The sequence below is a fragment of the Balearica regulorum genome, chromosome 3 (genome assembly GCF_011004875.1).
Source record: "Balearica regulorum gibbericeps isolate bBalReg1 chromosome 3, bBalReg1.pri, whole genome shotgun sequence".
NCBI lineage: Eukaryota > Metazoa > Chordata > Aves > Gruiformes > Gruidae > Balearica > Balearica regulorum.
The window spans coordinates 41,388,354-41,408,775 of record NC_046186.1 but is presented as its reverse complement, the minus strand read 5'-3'; the positions used below and the strand labels follow the sequence as shown (position 1 = coordinate 41,408,775).

Here is a 20,422-nt window from a genome sequence, read left to right as displayed (position 1 = left end):
TCGCCTCCTGCCGTCTCACCTGCCCCCCGGGGAGCATCGTCATGCTCTGCGGGCACTGAGGGATATTGGTCTCTCCCTCCCTTTCAAGCGAGGAGGGAGGAGGCCTTTGAAGTGTTGCCCCCAACGTGTTCGTTATGCCAGAGAGAGGAAAATGAGAAGTCATCTGTTTTCCTCCTTTGATTTGTAAATACTCTTATACAGGCAGTCAGGGCTTCTAGTGTAAATTCATCGTCTGGCCAAAAACTGAGGCTTCAAGGGGGAAGGCTGACGGGAGCACTTGCGCTTTTTGGGGTTTTTTTTCCAAAAGTACAAAATTAGAAGTTGGACAAGCACTTCCAATGTGGCCTCTTTTGTAGAAGTACTGCTGACGGGAGTTAGGCATCTACTTGAAGCTGTCAGCCTGACACCTCAAGAGACTGTTGTGGACCATGCACTGGAAAGATATTGGGATGCTCCTTAGCCCAACCTCAGTGTGGCTTTGCAAGTGGTAGCGTTTTCAGTGGGACTTTTTGCTAAAGAAAAAAAAAAAATTAAGAAAAGGTAAATCAGCTTCTCAAAGAAAGGAGCTGTGTGTTCGAGTTCTCCCTTCCCCTGGTGTGCATTTGTGCCGAGGGTTGTCTGTTGGCGGTGATGGTGTGGTGGCCATGACATGATGTGATGTGATGCGATGTGGGAGATGCCAGACTGTCACTTGGACTTCAGGTCACTCTTCTGCCCAAATCTATACACACTATAGAAGTGGCAGAATGTAAAACCGGGGCCAGCAGGATAACTGCTTAATTTAAAAAGTGGTTTTAGAATGAAAACAAAGGTCTCTCAGTCTTTTCCATCAGCAATTTGTACATTCCTCTCTTCCTGAAAAGCCCAGGTAATACAAATACCTGCACCTGATTCTTCTCACCCAAGTTAAATTTTACAAAGTGATTACTCATTTTAGGATCTCCACGGCCTGGATTTTTAGGATCTCCATGGCTTTATAAGCAGATTGGGGAAAGACATCTGTAAGCTGGGGGTGAGAGAACATGGAAACACTGTTAAATTAAAGAGAGGGAAAATATGGTAAAGTACTGCTGTGGCATTGGCTTATGAAAGTACTTTGCTGTTTATCAGCTCTCCTCTGATTTTTTCCTGCCTCCTGCTGATTGCCACCGTAGGTGAAAGGATCACGGTTTCAAATCAATTCCTGACTGTGTGCAGGCTTCCTTTGTGCATATTTAGGGACAAACCATGATGTCTACCACCACTGATTTTGCACATGCGACTAACCTGTTTGAGCCTAGTAATATATTTAAATCTTTCAGAGAGTTTCCCAAAAACAAATAAGCTCAAGCTAGGAAAACCAGGATCTGCCAGGATCCGCCATCCCAAGTAAAAATAACTAAATAACCAGAAAGTCTCTTAACTCTTAATGGAATAACAGCTTTGGTGACTGATTTTGGTTATCAGATTACACTCTGAAATAACTTCTGCGCTATACTTGCAATTGGCTGTAAAGGAAAAAGAATACAGTTTGCACTAATTTTAGCAAATAAGATTAGAGTTAATATTTAATCCCAGAGACCTTCTTCAGGCTGTGGAAAAAAATAGCAGCAGTTAACTGTCACTAATCTTATCTCCTATTTCTAGCATGTGTTTGATTATATAAGTTGTAGTGTTAGGAACATGCTGGCCGAATGAGAAGTTAGTAGTTTGCTGCATCCTTGGGCTTAATAGACAAACTTCAGGGCTGAGATGGATTTGAAAGGTCTCCACACGTGCCTTTAGACTGCAATAGCAACACTAAAACATTAACAAAATGGGTACCACAGTAGGCCCGCTACAAAACAGTACGCAAATAACGGATTGATTTTGGGTTCTGCAGGAAATGGTCATATTTCTTCTATGTTTCTATCCAATTGTTTTAAATTAATATTTAGTTTGGGATTTTATATTCAGCATGTGATGTTTGATTCAATTTTCCTTCCTTCCTTCCCCACAAAATGGTTTAATAATTAAATCGATGTTTGGAGATTAGAGATGAGGGGTTTCTAACTGTTTTTGGGTGCCTGGTGATGAATTTAACCTGAAAATCAAAATACTAAAAATATAATCCATAATCTTACAAGCAGCTTGCATGCTTCACAGAAAACCCATCAGTAGTCCTATTGATTTCAACAAGACTACTCAAATGCATAATGATCTGCATCTGTGCTGCTCCGTCAGGACTTCTGTGTTCTCAGTGGGTCTGAAGGTCTGACCGTGTAATTTACCTCCAATTCTGTGGGATTTAGCAACTAATGTTCAGCAGATCTCATTGTATCCCTGGAGGGCCTCTGCCCTCCCACGCCACCGTCAATGAGTTTGTTCTTTGAATATGCCCCAGGTATGCTTTATTTGAAGAGGAACAATTGCATGTACATTTGCTGTTGAACTTTGATGCTGTTTTCTAGAAGATCACTGTCACTGTGCCCTCATTAACACAGAAATTAGGGCTGGAAAAGCCTACCAAATTATCAAAGCCCACCTCGCCAGAACAAGGTTGTGCTTTCTAAGTTTTGCTTTGCAGTACTCAGACATAAAGTATCCATCATCTTCCCTGGAAAGCCTTCCAAGATGGCACTGAATTCACTGTTAGGTTAAGAGCCAGGAAGAAATCCCTACAATTTTGATTTCTTCAGTTTCTTCTTGCTGCAATCAGCAATAGCACCCCATAGCAAACTAGACAATTCTTCTCTGTTCTTGATGTTAGTATGCATCAGATTACTGTAAACATTCTCTTGCTCCATTTTAGATATTGCCTTGCCAAGTTTTACATTCCTACGTGTTTACAGTGATCTTCCCTTGCCCTTAATCACTCTTTCCCTCTTTAAATTGAACTCAGATTTGCTGGCATTTTGCAGGGGTTGACCTTCCCCACTCCAGATGCAACTTTTCATACAGATGCCATTTGGAGCAGGGTTACCAGACATCCATGTTTCCCTTGGAAATAACCTTCCCCACCTCCCCCACCCCCCTCCAAGAAATACTGTCTGTGCAGAATTGAAGGATTTTGTCTATTTGTCTGGGATTTTGAGACATCTGGAAGTCTGGGCAGCCAGCTAATGAGCATGCACTGATGAACTCTCCAGTGCACAGTGAGTCCAGCCCATCCACGGAAATCTCAGACCTCTGCGTGTGCTCTGAGGCCACGTCCCTTGTGTTCAAAACAACGTGGAGGCCTCCACGGCATGCTTGATCAGCCATCACATAGGAGACCTGATACAACGGGGAGCCAGAGAGAGTTCACCCGCAGTGTTGTATCTCCCGTGACGCTTGTGGGTGTGCATACAACTACATTTAAAATAGAATTTCTGCCCTAGAAGTCCCTTACAAAAATACAATGTTCCTAACGTGGACGTGAGCTAACCCTCCTCCTAATTTTAGAGTAGTGTGTGCCCAATACTAGAAAAATGCTATGCTAAAAGCACTCTATATTCGCATCTGTAATGCTGCCTTCTCTACTAGCATTTCTCATTGCTGACTCTCATCACAGCTTCTTATTCTCCTGTCTCACAGTGATCATTATTGTTTTCCTTGCATTAGCCAGTTTTTCATTAATGATATAATACCAACCAAAGAAGAAGGGAAGATAGAGAGTATAGTAACAATACGACTTTTTCTCCAGAAGGAAGAAGCATTGCCCGGAATGCATCGAGGAAATATAATGAGAAGTGATGGAGGAAAATAAGGGAAGGAAGATTTCCTCACAGGGAGGTTTTAAGTAGAGTCTGGCAATGTTCTCCCAAAGGAAGTAGTGGAGGTCTGGTCACTTAAATCAATTAAAACTAACCAGAGCATCGCACTCCACAGGACTCTGTAAGAAGAAAAGCAGTGTTGGACTGAACTAAAATAGATTTTGCATGCTTATTTTCTGCAGAGCCGCTGTCTGTATTTTGCCAGTAAATTCAATATGGCTAATGCTGATTAACAGCTCTCTTGATGGTGATTATATCATTGCATTATTTCTAGCCCGTTCCTCAGTATCATAAACTCAGGAGGGCATGGACATCCAAAACACGTCCCCTGGCTCGGCTAGCTCAATCCGAGAGACAAGTGGCAGATAAAGGGCTGGAGAACTTTATTTCTTTCACCTTAGCAGTGGTCAAACTTGTTATCGCCACAACGCTGAATTGACATGGATGACCACACCACACGCTGAGCGTGGTGTACCCATGGCAGCACAGCAAAGGCAGGAGCTGTGCAAGGACCCCGATGCTTGATCTCTTGGATTGCTGTAGAGCAAGAAGATGTGTCAGATGGCTTAGGTGGGGCTGCAGTACCCCTGTCCTCTGTGCAGTAGGTGTGCAGAAGGGTTTTAATGTGTACAAGACCAGCTGGGGACAGAAGTAAGGCAAAGTGATTCGTCTTTAGACTTGGCGGGGTGTTCGGCATGTTTCAAGTACACAGGAGAAGTCCTCTTCTGGCCTGCCTTGAAGGTTAAGGCAAAGCAAGCCTCAGAGAAGTGGAGATCTTTGCTTTGCTCTTCTTGTCTGTGTGGGCATTGTTGTTTTGTGTGTACATTTTACCTTTTCTCTCCTTGGTTTTCTTGTAGCTGGTCAATTCCATTTAAACAAGAGAAATGGGTAGAAATTGGAAAAAGACAAACGACTGGAGGGCAGGGAAGCAGTGACTTGGCATATGAGTTTGGACTAGATGCCCAGTGGAGGTTCCCACAAATTGACCTGCCTACTTAAACATGAATTTATATGGAAAATAAGGTTTAAAAGCAAGCAAATCTTGAACATATGGCATCTTATTTACAGTAAGAAAAAAATAAACTGAAATTGTTGCTGGCATGTGTTTTACCCATCCAGCAAAAGTCTCTCTCACTTGTAAATGGAGACTGTTATATCAGAGAAATGATCTGTTTCCTTCTGCAAACACAGATCAGCTTGGTTTCACTAACTGTTTTCACTGGGATGCATCAGTCAGGTCAAATTATTTTAAAAGACTGTTCTTACCTCTTCCTACAGAAATGCATGTGTGATGGTAATACATGCAGCTTCAAAGCCTTTTCTTTCCCAATGTGCAGTGCTCATAGCGCCTCGATTCCTGCCTTCCTGCCAGAATGCATCAGATGCGGACGGTCCCAAAGCTGGTGGGGCTGAGGCAGGGGACCTGCCATGGGAGCCGAATCAATATTTAGACAGCTTCAGGCAACAGAGATTGTGCTGGCTTTCACACTTGGCAGCAAGCTTTGCATCCGTTTGTTACCAAAGTTATTGTTTGTGCATTTTCAAGCATTGGCACTTGAGAGATTTCTCCCTGAGGGCAATGACAAGCACCGGGTGCTTGAAAAGAAACTTTCTCCCCCTGGATCTGAAGATTGTGAGAGTGAGGAAAGTTGTGTAACCGGGTAAGATCTCGTAAGGAAGTCAAGGCACATGTTTGACGGGCGTTTTCATCATCCTTCACTTGAGGCATCTGCCGGGCACCGTGGGGAGCCCACGGCACAGTCTTGGGCTTTGCTTCTGATACATCCAGCGCAGAACAGCTGTAACAGCTGTCTTGCTGCTGTTTGTTATCGCGGTGGTTTATTGGGAGCGAAAACCTGAGTCAGCGTGGGTGACAGCCTTGCTGTGGGGTGATATGAGTCAGCCCGAGGCTCTGCAGCGTGCCTGCGCTGGGGCGACAGGCAGGCAGGTGAAACCCTGCCCGGCCAAGAAAATTATTTTAATTTGCTTTCCAGTCATTCCACCTAGTGGCCAAGTGACACAACTGCCAGGAGAGCTGGGTTGGTGCTCCAGAGTCCCTCCTCATCAAAAGGGACCCAGAAACCCTAGATGGTATTTATGGTTGCTCCTACGAACCTATGCTGCTGTGGAGCTTAAAAGTTCTGTAGGGATATTTAAACCCCCACACTGAAGATCTTCTCAAAGAGAAACATTGGCCTGCGAGTAGCTCATTAAGTTCCCGAGCAATTTTGTTAATCATGCTGCATAGATAAAATGCAGATAGGCCTTTAGTGAGCTGATAATCAAATAGGCAGAAAGTGTAACACTGATAAAGCAGAGATCAGTTTAATAGCCAGCTGTAAATCTAGGCAATTCTGTACAAGAGGTGTACTGTAAAACAGGAATGTGCAAGTGTGTAAGTATGTGCATGAAAATGCACTGTTTCTTAAAATAGCAGATACAGCAGTAATATTATGTATGGAAAAGCTATTGGGGCCAATTTTAGAGGTGTTTTAAAATATTTTTCTCTCCATCAAAGTCTGCACCACTTGTGGTATCTTTATAATCCAGCATCACAAGTGCAGATCTATGAATAACAAAGGCTTGCTTCTGGAAGTCAGATTTTTCTATAAAAATCTGTGAGCTCTACCACTGGTCCTGAGGCAGTGTAGGGAATTTATAAGCTTTTCATTGGGATGAACCAAATTATTCACTCAGATTTATGCTAATCACAAATAAGACAATCAATCACAAATTCATGGCCTGATGTCTCACCGACCTCTTGACTGGCTTCTTGCTCAGTGGTGTTAATTCAATTGGAAGGACAGGGAAAAGCAGCTCACTTTTAGGGTATCCCATACCTACTGGATAGGATATCCTTCTGAGGAGCTGAGAAATGTGAGTTTGAAACCCCACAGCCTGGGGAAGGGACCTGGTCTCCTACTTTCTAGGTCCCTTTTTTTGTTCTTTAGACTGTTTTATGAAAAGGAGGCAGCAGTGCTTCCTCTTCTTGTTTGCTTTAAAAGAAGAAACTGACCTGGGAACACCTACCAGAGACAGCTACAGCCAGGAGATTGCAGGCTGTGCATCCTAATCTCACACAGGCGTGCAGGTGTTTGGGTGCTCTGAATCCCATCTAGATGCCTTTCCTTGGTAGGCAAAGCACAGAGAACTCAGATTTGCCCTTGGCAAGCAAGGCAAAAAGGTGTCTTGGTGAATTGAGACTGAAGTGATTTGCCAGGATCGTGTAGTTGGTGTTTGGTGCAGCAGGAAATTGAGTTGTGGTCTCCCAAGTCTCAACTTTGTGGCCAAACCACTGAATCTCCTTCTTGTGAAGAAACCTTTAGTATTGATGGTGAGCCCTGGTTTTGAAGCAGACTCTCACAGCTTCATGAAGAATAGAGGTTTTTCCAGTACCTTTGTGTCCTGCCCATTTTGGGGGGGGGGGGGGGTGGGGGGAGAAAATGCAACAGAAGTTAGCGTTTTTGATCAAAAAATAGACAATATCTATAGTTTACCATGTGGCTTAGCAAGTTATTTGATAGTTATATGTGAAGATATCACTAAAAAATCTGGGGGGAGAAAGTGTGTATTTTTTAATATATGATGTGTGAATGTAAAATATAGCATAGATGGTATGATGAGAAAAAAGGACAAGTAGTGGTGCATAACTCAGACCTAGAACAGTTGGTTGGAGATCTGTCTCCTGGAAACAGTTGTTACTCTTTCTACAAAGAAAATGGTGGAAAATTATGTACTGAGGTGGGACTTGAACCGATTTGTATCACTTGAACTATGAATATGGATTTCTTTCCTGGTAGCTGTACCTTAGACTAACTAAAATCAGGCAAATTAACTCCATCTCAGCCAGACCAAATACAATCAGTATGAGGAGAAAAATCTCCATGGGATGGAGAAAAGAGCTGTGCAGTCATTACTTACCTACTATTTATTGAGCAATGGCTTGCAAAAATCTGAGAAGAAAAAAGGAACCAGTTTGTTCTTGAAAAAGGCAGAAAGATATTTTCCATTGAATTTTTCTACAATATTAAATGTTTCCTTCTCAAAATACTTTTTGTATTTAAGGGGTTTCTTAAGCTTGAAACCACCATTCGCCAGAGCTTCCAGCGAGGCAGAAGAATCAAATTTGAATTGGTACTTTCAGGGTGGTGGGCTGCATCACAGTTAAAAGAAGATCCATCCGAGAATTAGCAGCGTCCACACCAGTCTTTTTTCAGTCTTTTATTACAGCAGAGGTTCAGTTCATAAGTCTTGCAGACATTTGGGAAAAATAATGCTTGGCTCAACCTGTACAACAATGTACAGGAGCAACATAAAGGGAGCAGTGCTAGATACTGGATGTAGCGTTGTTGCTGACCTGATAGACAAATAACTGGTACTGAGCAGTATTTATTTCTGGACGCTAGGTGTGTTAGGTTATCTAGCTACACGACTTGGGATGATAGCAAGCACTGATGGTAATGCTGGCAATTTCCCTCTCTTTTTTTGCAGGTCACTGTCAGGGGATTTGGTCCATTGTTACAGTTTGCCTACACTGCTAAGCTGTTACTCAGCAGAGAAAACATCCAGGAGGTCATCCACTGCGCCGAATTCCTGCGCATGCACAACCTGGAGGACTCCTGCTTCAGCTTCCTTCAGACGCAACTGCTGAACAACGAAGATGGCCTGTTCCTGTGCAAAAAAGACACCACCTGTCAGCGCATGCATGATGAGGAGAACTCAGATGGAGATGAGGAAGAGACGATGGAATCGGAGACATCAAAAATATCTTGCCCAAGAGAGAGGGTGCACCAAGAGCCCTTCAATTTTGAAACCACTGTTGCTGGAACAGACAAAGGGGAAGGGATGCTGCCTGACTCTGACATGCTGAGAGATAGCAAGGACAATTTGGACAAAGATGCAGTAACACGGTACCCTAGATACAAGAAATACCAGCTTGCTTGTACCAAGAATGTCTACAACACATCACACATCAGTACCTCAGGTTTTGCAAGCACATTCAGCGAAGAGAGCTCTGGAAATGGCCTCAAATCAGGACTTGCTATGGGGCAGATAAAAAGCGAGCCTCAGAATGAAGAGAATGATGAAGAAAGCATCACACTTTGCCTGTCTGGAGATGAACCTGACATCAGGGATAAAGAAGGGGATGTTGAAATGGACAGGAAACAGCCAAGCCCCACTTGCGTTGACAGGCCAAAAAGTGGGTCCTCTCCTTCTTGCTTGCGGTCTTTCTTCAACAGAACAAAAAGCATAGATTTGGTTGGCTTCCCCAGCACTTCCCAACAGCACTTTGGCAGGAGTCCAGCATGCCCTTTTGAAAAAGGGACAACTCAGGGTGACCACAAAACTGATTACGTCCCTTTCACAGGGAACTATGGACAGTCCCATGCCATGCAGAAGGATGCTTCCAACTTCACAGTGGGATCACCGCTCAGGGGGCCCGGCTTTGAAACTCTCTGTAAGCAAGAAGGAGAACTGGACAGGAGGAGTGTTATATTCTCTTCAAATGCTTGTGACCAAGTAAACACTTCGGTGCATTCATATTCTGGTGTGAGCAGCTTGGACAAAGACCTCAGTGAGACTGTGCCAAAGGGTCTGTGGGCTGGCAGTAGCCAGTCTCTCCCCAGCTCTCAGACCTATTCGCACAGCGGACTGACAGCTGATCACTTGACGGGAAGGATGCGGCCGAACACCAGCTGTCCGGTGCCAATTAAAGTTTGCCCTCGCTCTCCTCCTTTGGAAACCAGAACCAGGACCTCCAGCTCATGCTCTTCCTACTCATACGCAGAGGACGGCAGCGGCGGCTCTCCCTGCAGTCTGCGTCTTTGCGAGCTCTCCTCTTCCCCTTGCTCCCAAGGCCCCCGATTCCTGGCGCCCGAGCACCAGGAGCCCGGCGTGGTGGGGGATGGATTGTACAACCCGGTCCGAGCCCAGATTAAATGTGAGCCATCCTATGGAACAAACTCCAGCGATGAGTCTGGGTCATTCTCAGAAGCAGACAGTGAATCATGTCCTGTGCAAGACAGAGGGCATGAGGTAGGGATTTAAGATAAGTACATATGTCACAGTCATTGTGACCCAATTAATCACTCCTTTATTCTCTCAAATGACTTGGCACTTACTTTGTTTATAGAGGCAAAGAGTAACTTCTATTTATTTCCTCATCAGCTGAATGCGTGTGGTTGACTTCACATAAATAGATCTGCTTGACCTCCGAGGTGTTTGGCACTTATCAAAACTTGGGTATGGGGCAATAGCAAACTGCTGAATGATGAGAGCGCATTGATGTGCTTATGAGTCTTACTAGCAGTGTCCTGTCCTCCTCCTTCCCTTGCCCATGGCACAAAACACTGTTCTTCAGCCTTAATTTGCCAAGGTGGTTCCAGCTCCGCTTGTTATTGCTGCTGGTGTGTTTGAGCAACCTCAAGCCTTGCCTTCACTGGCACCGAGGGTCGGGCAGCCTGCACCAAGAGCCCTCGCTGCGTATCACTAACAGCCTGAGCAGAGGAGGCAGACAGAGTGGGAGGAGAAAGAGGTGTGAAATGACTTGAACAGTTGCAGAGCTGGCCACCCTCGGCTGCGGAACAGTGTTCATCTTCTGTCTGTGTGTGTGTGTGTCTTGCACATGCAGGTAATGGAGTTTGCCTCCAATAAGTGACAACTGAGATGACGTTTCCTACCTGTGACCCCACTTTTTTTTTTTTACTTTTTTTTTTACTTTTTTTTTTTTTTCTTCACCAAAAGAGTGGTCAGGCATTGGAACAGGCTGCCCAGAGAGGTGGTGGAGTCACCATCCCTGGAGGTGTTTAAAACACATGTAGACGTGGCACTTCAGGACACGGTTTAGTAGACATGGTGATGTTGTGTCGATGGTTGGACTTGCTGATCTTAGAGGTCTTTTCCAACCTTAATATTCTATGATTCTGTGATTTTTTTGGTGGTGAGCTCTAGCAGCCGTTGCATAAATGGTCTTGAAGAGAAGTTATCTTTTAATTTACAGGACTATTAGGAGAATGGCAGGGGGATGGTCAGGGGCTGGAGACCAAGCTGTGAATTGTCCTGTGGCTCTCCCATGAGATGGAAGAGAAAGAGCCCACTTTAAATGGGCCAGCTGGAGATGCTGTGGTGATAAGTGGCTAACCATGATCAAATAAACTGTCTGTGTGAAGTCACTAGTTTGATGGAAGACTTAAATTATGGAGAAGCATTGTGGAGCCCAGAAAGTGAAAAAAAAAAAGACTGGATGTTTTCATAGTTTCATTAGGAAACTGCATGACCTGGAGAGTGTCTGGGTGAAAATGTGTGTATGGCTCCTCTAGTAACACTGAAATGCTCCACTGAGAGCTTGTGCTTCAGCGTGGGGAGCAGCAACTGCAAGTGTAGGGGGTTCCCGTGCTGTGAGCACCCAGGACAGAACCAGTTGGGCTTAGTTGTAGGGTAGGGATGAAAAGAATGAACTTTATTTTATCCCCCAGTCCTTATTGCAGCTACATCCCAGGCTATGGAAGACACCTTCTAGGCAAATGTGGATGATTCCTTTAGTTGACTGGTTTTTTGCTTAGCTCTAAGGAAGAGCTGAAGAGCCTGGGAAGCCTCTGGTGTCCTAAGTCCTGTGATGCTGTACCTGTGGTTTTGAGAGGACAGGTCTTGTTTGTCCCCATGTCCTGAGCTGGGGACAATGCAGAAGGGAGAAGAGTCTCCTTGGAAGGTGGGTGGCATGCTGTACATAGGACCTCATTCAGGAAGCCCTACAGCAGAACCACTCTGCTTGGCAATACCAAGGTTACTCTGTGAAGTCCTGCCTTTATGAAGGGCAGAAGGGAGCAGGGAGTGGGACCGAGGAGAGCATGGGATCTCCACCCACGTGTGCTGCTCGCTCAGCAAGGGCTAGTGCACAGTGTGAGGCTGTGAAGAGGGCGGGAGGTTAGCCTTTTGGGGTTTGATGACTAATTAGCTGTCATAATTGGCTAATTGTGTGGAGATTTTGCAGCAGAAATGAGCCCAGAAGAGTCAAATGAGAAGGGTATAGGGGATTGTTGGTAGTGTCCCCAAAAAAAGTATGCGAATGTGTGCAGGAGAGCGTGGATGAGAGGAGACACATTGACAAGAGAGCAAGCAGGTGGGCTACTGGAGGCAGTCTCGGTGTGCCGCTGGCTCTGGGTCTGCTCCACTCCTGGTTTTGCCACTGTTTCCTCCTGGGAAGATTTTCCGCACTGTGCTGAACAAGTTTTCTCCCTGGGACTGCTGATAAGGCTTTTTTTTTTCCTTTTTTTTTTTTTTTTCCCCCCAAGGTGTTTTGATTAGGACTGCTAGGCATTAAAACTGTGGTGAGGAAATTAATGCTCTGTGAGGTTGCACTGCACTGTCCTGAACGAGCGAAGGGTGAACCGATCACACCAGTGCTTCGGTACAGATTTTGTCTGAAAAATGAATTTGTAAAGGTTGTTACCAATACAAGAAAGGACATTGCAGCCTCATTAAACAATGTCGCATGTATAGAGCGACTTGGGGTGTGTATCCTGCAATCCTGCAAGATCAAAGAATCATGGAATGGTTTGGGTTGGAAGGGACCTCAAAGATCATCTAGTTCCAACCCCCCTGCCATGGGCAGGGACACCTTCCACTAGACCAGGTTGCCCAAAGCCTCATCCAAGCTGGCCTTGAACACTTCCAGGGAGGGGGTATCCACAACCTCTCTGGGCAACCCGTTCCAGTGCCTCACCACTCTAACAGGAAAGAATTTCTTTCTAACATCTAATCTAAATCAACCCTCTTTCAGCTTAAACCCATTACCCCTTGTCCTGTCAAAGATCCACCGCTGTGGAAACCTCAGTGAAGGATATGTTAAACCAGACAGTAGAAAGTATCTAATGGCAGCAGGAAGTTCTTGTATAAGTTGCTCTACCTACTTTTAGCAGTTTGGCTGCCATGAAAACAGCAAGAGAGACTCAGAGCAGTCTGAAATGGACTGCTTTCTGTCCTTTGCCTTCCCTTAAGCTGCATGGGAATATTTCTCCATTCCTAAAACTGTTGGTTTGCCCTTGCTGTCCTAACAACTTCCCAGACGGGTCCCTTGCCCCCTGTCATATTGAATCACACAGTGTTTGCTGAGCTTCTCTTCAAAAAGCACCTGATAAGATAGCTGGGGTCAACACGCAGGCGCTCGCCCCTCCGGAGAGCGGCTGCACAGGCCCTTCTCCTGCTGGGCTTTCATTTGGGTGGGATGGCCTGATGGGAATAAGCCTGGTGGACTCTGACCCTCGGTTATCTCACAGAGCTTCTCAGTTCCCCTGGAATTTGGACCTTGTTGGTCTCAATTTGGGTCTCAGACTGCTGTCGGTGCCAGAGTTAATGTCACAAAACATTGTTTGCCAGTGTATCGATTGTGTGAGAAGTAGGTGAAAGGTTTTGTCTCTCTGCCTTTTTAGGACACTCTGTTTTCCCACAGACAGATGCCATTCAGGAGCACGTGCCCAAGTTGTTCGGTGGTAGGGCTCGGCATGAGTGTCGTGTGGGTGAAGATGACCCCGCTCTGCGGCCAGCCGCCCTCCTGTAGCGGGGTGCGGGGTGCAGTCGCGAGTGTCAGAGGAGGTGGTGGTCCCTGTAACACTGCTGGTATATCCTCTCCAGGAGGTCTTTGCCTTTCCTTTTCTTTCCTGTTAAGGGAGCCTCCCAGAATCTTCTGGGATTTCTCTTTCTTAAGGCTTTGTGCTAGAAGCAGCAAGTGCGATGTGGGGTGTCCCCGTGTTACAGAGTTGCAGGAACGGGGCTGTTACTTGAGCTGATGGGACTTCACAGAAACATTGAACAGTTTGTGTTGCTCTTTTCACCCGGCTCCCTAAGGCCTCCACAGGTTGTTAAAAATCAGTTATTGGGGATATAATACTGGAGAGAAGACTTACGCTCGGTGCTTGCAGGCAGGTTCTGACAATCCTGCTTAAAATAGCAACAACAAAACAATAAGCCCTGAAATAATCAATTGTTGAGAAGGAAGTAGTCTGTCAATCTGTTAACCTACTTAGGAACAGAAACTTCAACACTGCCTACTTTTCTTGATACTCATTTTCTTCAGCAAGTATCTGGGGGGGGGGGTTCTGCTAGAAAACTTGTAAAAATATTGTACTACTTAAACCAGTTAAAAAGAAATCTCAGCTCAGTCTAATTTGATGAGTGAGTTTTCTTAGGAAAAGAGTAAACAAGGGGAGGAGGAGGTAAGAGGTGGAGTTTTCCAAGAACTATTACTATCTAGAGAATTGTATTCAATTGCATTTATATTTCAAAAGAATTTCCCACCTGGGTTAGTGACTCACTTTTCAAAGGAAATTTTCATAAAGGCAGAGCTAATGCAATTGGACCATTGAGGATATTGTAGGCAAATAACCTTCAGCGAGAGTCCAAAGCCCTCTTTGTTAAGTGACAGGCAGCCACCCTTTCTCTGTTCATCTGCTGATTGTTAGCAAAGTACTAAAAGTCAGAGCCCCGGTAAAAGGGGGTAAACCAAAGTTGCAGAAATCTACTGGAGCTGTGCTGAGTTACCTGCGCTGAGTCTTCTTCACTGCTTAGTGTTTCTGCTCAGCGAAGACTGTTATGTAAAAAGAAGGACAACCAAGGAAAATGCATGTTAAGGTGTTAACTTGCTTTTCTATTGTAGTTCCTCCTCAGAATTTGGTATTCAGTCATCCCAGATTTCCTGATCTTACTAGGTTCATAAATTTGAAAATGAGGAAGTTAGTCTCCACATTCTTCTCTGGTGGATGTTCTCCTGACCAGGATCCTCAGCAGCATCAGCAAAGCACTGGGAATTCTGTTTGGCACCATCTGGTTAAATGGAATCTTGTCAAACATTGGTCTTGCAAGATAAAATTCATGGCAGTTTTGTTTCCTTTCCTCTCTTCAGCAGGAGTGGTATCCATGCTGGTAGCAGAGAATTACTGGATTTCAACAACAGAGAGTTTTCCATTACAAGCTTGAAATTTCAGGAAGGTCCTTTTAAACACTGTATTATTTCATTGCAGCCCACAATCAATGCTGTTATGCCCTGAGCTGAAGCCCTTGCTGGAGCTCTGGAAGAACTCTTTCCAGTTCTTGTATTTTTTTCTGCAAAAGCAGATTTTTCAGAGACATACCGCACTTTATCCCCTCTCGTTTCACTGCCTAATCTGCCCTTCTCAAACGCGCCTGAGGCTTCTGTCAATGTTTCTGTGCTATCCCTGGTCACAGAAAAGCCTGTTAATGGGCAGGCATACTGTATTGTGCCCTTTTAAGGGCTGGAAACTGGGGACGCTGCAAGCAGTGACAGGGAAGAGGTCAGCTCAGCATTTTAAGCACCAACAGTGTGTGATCTGAATACAAGTCCAAGTCATGGGTTAAAGGATGAGAACTCCATCCACATCTCCTGACTGTTAGGTTAAAGCCTTCAACCATGGGGCCAGCAGCCCCGTCCCCCAGTTCTCTGAGGCAGGTGGCAAATCAAAAGGTTACCCAGGCTGCCTCCACTAAGTGCACGGCAGTGCCCTCTCAGGCAGCATTTGCCAACCCAGACACCCCTCATGGCCCTCAGGAGGTGAGACTGGAGTTGACCCCAGGCAAGTACATGATCATCAGCTGTGTTGTGGCAGATAGGACAGGCTGCTTGCAGTGGGACTTGCTGATCAAGCCCATTTTAGACCTGGTTTGTTGACACAGTGCTAGATCTTTGCTGCCTGGGCTTGCTGTTCTTCACTTGCAGTCCTCTGCCTTCCTGGTGTGGTAGACATCTGAAAAGAAGAGGTGCTTTGAAGGCTTTACCTATGCCAGTAGACAGCAGAGTGAGGGAACTAGTGAGAGTGCATCCTACTTGTTCTCCCTGTTACACAAAGTGTGGCCCATTGGCTTTGTGCTTCTTAGATAGCTTCTGTCCAAGTTAATTCAGGTAAGTCTCTATGCTGTGGGACCACAAGTGGTGCCTGAAATAGTGTGTAGGCAATCGAGCCCCTCACACAGGTGAACACACCTCAATTCCTGTCCTGGGGTGAATTTCTTCTTGAGCATTTGCAGAAGAAAGACTTGCATGCTAGGGAAGATACTAAGAAAAAGAGCATTAATGTGTTTGGCTCTTCTATGTGAAGCAAATTACCTCTTTCTGCATCAAAAAAGCATTGATATGATTCAGCCCCTATGCTAAATTGCTTGGGTAGGTCCTGAGAGCTTTCCAAAGGCTGGGCAATTTTAAGTGTCAGAGGCTTTCAATAGCTCTGGCTTTCAGTTTAAGGGCACTAAGGTGACAGTTTTATTTCTTAAAACTCTGGAACAAATGACCAAGATTTCGAACCATTTATAAAGGTAAGCTGGTACCTTACATCACAGAATCATAGAACACCAGCTTGGAAGGGACCTCAAGGATCATCTGGTCCAACCTTTCTTGGCAAAAGCACAGTCTAGACAAGATGGCCCAGCACCCCATCCAGCTGAATCTTAAAAGTGTCAAATGTTGGGGAATCCACCACTTCCCTGGGGAGATTATTCCAATGGCCGATAGTTCTCATTGTGAAAAATTTTCCGCTAGTGTCCAGTTGGCATCTCCCCAGGAGTAACTTGCACCTGTTACCCCTCGTCTTTTCCATGTGACTCCTTGTAAAAAGTGAGTCTCCATCTTTTTTGTAGCCACCCTTTAAGTATTGGAACATGGTGATAATGTCTCCCCTAAGCCTCCCATGCCCAATAGTGATTACTTTTTCCTAGGGATAATCTAGGAATCCTTTTAGTTACTGTGATGTTAAGCCAGGCTTGGGAAGTTCAGTGTCTTTACTAACACTTGACAGCTCAAGAAAGATGATGTTGAAATTTAGATATAAAGAAAGTGTGAAAAAGCTAATATTGCTCATGACATAAGGAAATTCCCAACATTTGGCATTTATATTTTAATGTGAGTGAATATGGGGCCTTGGTCCTTTCCTTTATTCCAAAGAAAAAGAGAGGAGGGAGAGCAGCGGCAGCAGTAACTAGTACAGTATGTGAGCGGCACAGCAGTAACTGGCATATGATCCAAGCTGGCACTAACTAGTGAAGCTTGAAGGAATTAATTGGTTTTATCTGGACCTTTCATGTGCTGAGTCAATGGCTGTCCCTGTCTGTTTAGATCGCTGCTGTTACTTAGCCACTCAAAGCAATGACATTTACACTGGCGTCCTAATGCTAATACAGGGGGGGGAAATTGCCGCAAAATCGTAAACAAGTTTTCTTTTTCACCAGAGTGGGTTGGCTGTCCTCTCGGGCGTGCATCAGCCAGAGTCGGGGTCAAAAGAGGCTGCAGCGGTGGCGGAAAGTGTCGGTTTATTTGTTGTGTGGTGGAAACAGAGCTTCTGTTGTTGGTGTAAAAATGCAGGGAAAGAGCAGTTGTGCTGATAGGGAAGATTTTAGAGCTCTGTGAGGTTAGCTCTGGCTGGAGTAACTCCTGGGAGGAGTAGGGATCCCACTTACATTCCTAATTTGAAATAGTCTGAACCAAAGAGCACACAGTCATTTCCTGTATGAAGTTCATAGTTATTAAAAATAAAAGTTTACAAGAAAACATACTTGCTGTGTTTTTCTTACACATCTTAGAAAAGATTGACTGTCCTTCTTCAGACACCGCAGGCCAGGTTTCTCTCACCTACCTTAGATACCATAAGGTACAGCATCTTTCCTAAGTCTCCTCTCTGCTCATTCTGCAGGCAGGAGGAGGGAGAAGCCATGCGGGGTGCATTGCCATCCAAAGGCCTCGCTCTTCTCGGTGCCAACAGCAGGGACCTGGACACGAGCTAGTCCCAACCCGTCATTTCAGACGGCTCTAAGTGGGTCAGATGAATCACAGCCGTGGCACAGTCGTCGGCTCTTGCAGATTGACTTACCGCTCTGTTGTGATAAATGCCAGCAGAGAGTCTTGCCCTACGCCGACGTAAAACACCGTTAGCCTCTCGCTGCAGCAATACCCCGGCGCAGTTATTCACTGTGTGCGCGCCAAGGGCTCGGTGGTTTTTTTTTTCAGTTGACAGCTAATTGCGGAGAGGGAGACAGGCAATAAAAATGCTGTGAATGGTGAAGGAAATGAGTCTGACTCACTTCCACTCTCCCTTTCACGTTTTTAATCCTGCACAGTGCTGCCTATGACAGGAGCGGGATTATGCTGGGTTTACTGATAGCAGTCTCTGGCCTGCTGTGTGGATGGTTTTATTTTCAATATCTGTTATTTTTTTTTTATGAATCTATTTCAATTTATTTTCCCATTTCCCTTCAGCAACTTCTACCTGACAGATTTAAGTCGCTTCCCTTTTATTCCCATTCCAGCTGCAAGCACATCTCCTCCTTGCAAGTAAATATGTTTTGCAAGGGAGAGGGAGGAAGAAATAAAGTTAACATTGCTTTCCGCTTTGGACTTAAGAAAATAAGGAAAAACTGGGAACGTGAAAGGACTGTTTTTGCAGTCAGACTGTGGTGTCTTTCAGAGGAAAGCACAGGCTGTTTTTGTTTTCAGACCCTGATTGAAGCTTGAGAGAAAACCAGGTGACACTGAGTTTATGTTGACCGTCCAAAGGCTAGGGAGGGGAAATCAAACAGGTTTCATGTCATTAGCAATCTGTAAACAAGGTAGTCCACATCACTGTGCCTAAGGTCAGCCTTTGTGTGTACAAGCAGGAATCTGGGGGGACTGGGGTATTGTTTGGTGTTTCTTGCCGGTTTAAATAGACCTGTCAAGTAGTGTGTTCTGAAGCAGTGCGTGGACGCATGGGGCAGAAGGGCAATGTTCAGGGCATGAAACCATCTGAAAGGATGCGGTAGGTGTTTCCACTGAATTTCACGTGGCCCAGGCTTGGAGATGTGCAGAGCAATGATAGAAGAGCTCAAGAAAACACAAGCTCATAAACAAGGCGAGGAGCTGGTTATTGGCATGTCCGGGTGCCCAGTGAGGGTCCGTGACTGTCAGTGCCAGAGACCGCTGCTGTGTATTTGTGTACATGTGTCCTCAGCAAACTGTTCTGCACAAACTCAGCTCTCCAATGAAAATAACTTATTTCTAATCTGTGCTGTTATTTTATTTATCTCCAAATAATTAAAGTGCACTGTTCGAAGACGTTAACCATGTTTTAAATATCAAAGGAACCTTTTCAACCCATATCTTTTGCTTGACTGGAGCAAGGTAAATCGTATCTTCTTTGGTAGCCTGCATGCAGAATAGTCGCCTTGTTCGAGAGGTTGGATTGTACCAAATGGCGACAGAAATGTAAATATTTACTGCCATCTTTTGGGCAGTGTGGGTATGACTCAAAAAAAGAAGGGGGTCAATCAGTTACTCAGTTGTCACCTCCTTCAGCTTTGTCAACTGATTCTTATTTGACCACCAAACACAGCAGTCCACCGAGGAACATTATTTTTTTGATAGTCATGTTATCGGTCTGAAGCTACAAAGTGAAGCAAGGTTTGTAGGAAGAGGTGCTTACTTTGATTTTAGCAAGCTGATAGGTTTGGGGGAAAAAAGCTAACACAAGTCTTTGAGCACATCCGCCATTCTCCAGGTTTTGAGATAGTGTGTGTTCATTGCTCCAAACTGTCAGGAGCCTTGTGTTTTGCTTTGCTGTAATGCATAATTGGTAGGAGTGGAAGAGATGATGGAATGGATGGAGTGGAAGAGATGATTGGAATTCCTGAAGTCGGAACCTGGAGCTATGGTCGCATGGTCTACAGTCAAAATGGGATGGCAGTTTGTGGCCTGAAGGAAAAAATGGTTTACTGCCAGTAACTGAGGTTTTAGACTGTTTGGGGGTTTTTTCAAGCAATGCAACTTAAGTGCTCTTCAGTCTACAAAAACATTAGAATGTCAGTAAATATTGGTTTATTTCAAAATGCATATATTTTAGCAGGTTAGGATATGTTGCATCACACTCCTCTGACCCTTTCTTCTTATATAGTGTACTGCTCAGTTGAAATGCTGATTAGGCGACCTTTCCTAATTACAATATGGTATTTTTCATCCACTTGCAGTGTCAAGTTGCGTTTGTAACCTCACACCTAATCAAACTTTCAGTCCTGCAGGCCATGCAGACACAGGTTTCCTGCTGCGGTAATAGCTCATTCTTTGAAACCAGTTTGAAATTAATAGCAGCAAGGTACTTCACTGTTTCCAAAAGGCTGTGTCTTAGTGGACAGAGCCTTCTTTTAATACAAGGAGATCTGTTATTAGAGCTTTTTTAGAAAGATGAAATTTTTACTTGGGATTCATCTATATTGCTCATTTCAGTACAACTATAATCTGATCCTTACCATCTGGACCTCCACGATATGCCACAAGGGAGTGTTAAAAACTTGCTCAATGTAAAACTTGGTGTGCTGTTTGTTTAGGGGGCGGCAGCATAGGTAAGCATCCTTCCGCTCAGCATTGTTCAGCTTGCATTCAGCAGGCAAAATATGACTCTTTGCTCTTGTCTCGTATTTGTTTGTTTTAGGTGAAACTTCCTTTTCCTGTTGATCAAATCACAGATCTTCCAAGGAATGATTTCCAGATGATGATAAAGATGCACAAGCTAACCTCAGAACAGCTCGAGTTCATCCACGACGTCCGCCGGCGCAGCAAGAACCGAATTGCAGCTCAGCGCTGCCGCAAGAGGAAACTGGACTGTATTCAGAACCTAGAATGTGAAATCCGCAAGTTGGTGAGTTGTGCGCTGTCGCCGCAGCCCCACTCACCCTCGCGCCGC

General features: G+C 44.9%; 1 protein-coding gene across 8 annotated transcripts in view; it reads left to right on the top strand.

Moving 5' to 3' along the window:
* BACH2 (BACH transcriptional regulator 2) overlaps positions 1 to 20,422 on the top strand; it is a 195,984-nt gene that overhangs the window by 165,752 nt on the left and 9,810 nt on the right. For all 8 annotated transcript variants that reach the window (XM_075747705.1, XM_075747709.1, XM_075747711.1 and 5 more), the window contains 2 exons: positions 8,205 to 9,749; positions 20,171 to 20,377. In XM_075747705.1, the coding sequence (XP_075603820.1) occupies positions 8,205 to 9,749; positions 20,171 to 20,377 (1,752 nt within the window). The remainder of the gene's footprint in view (positions 1 to 8,204; positions 9,750 to 20,170; positions 20,378 to 20,422) is intronic.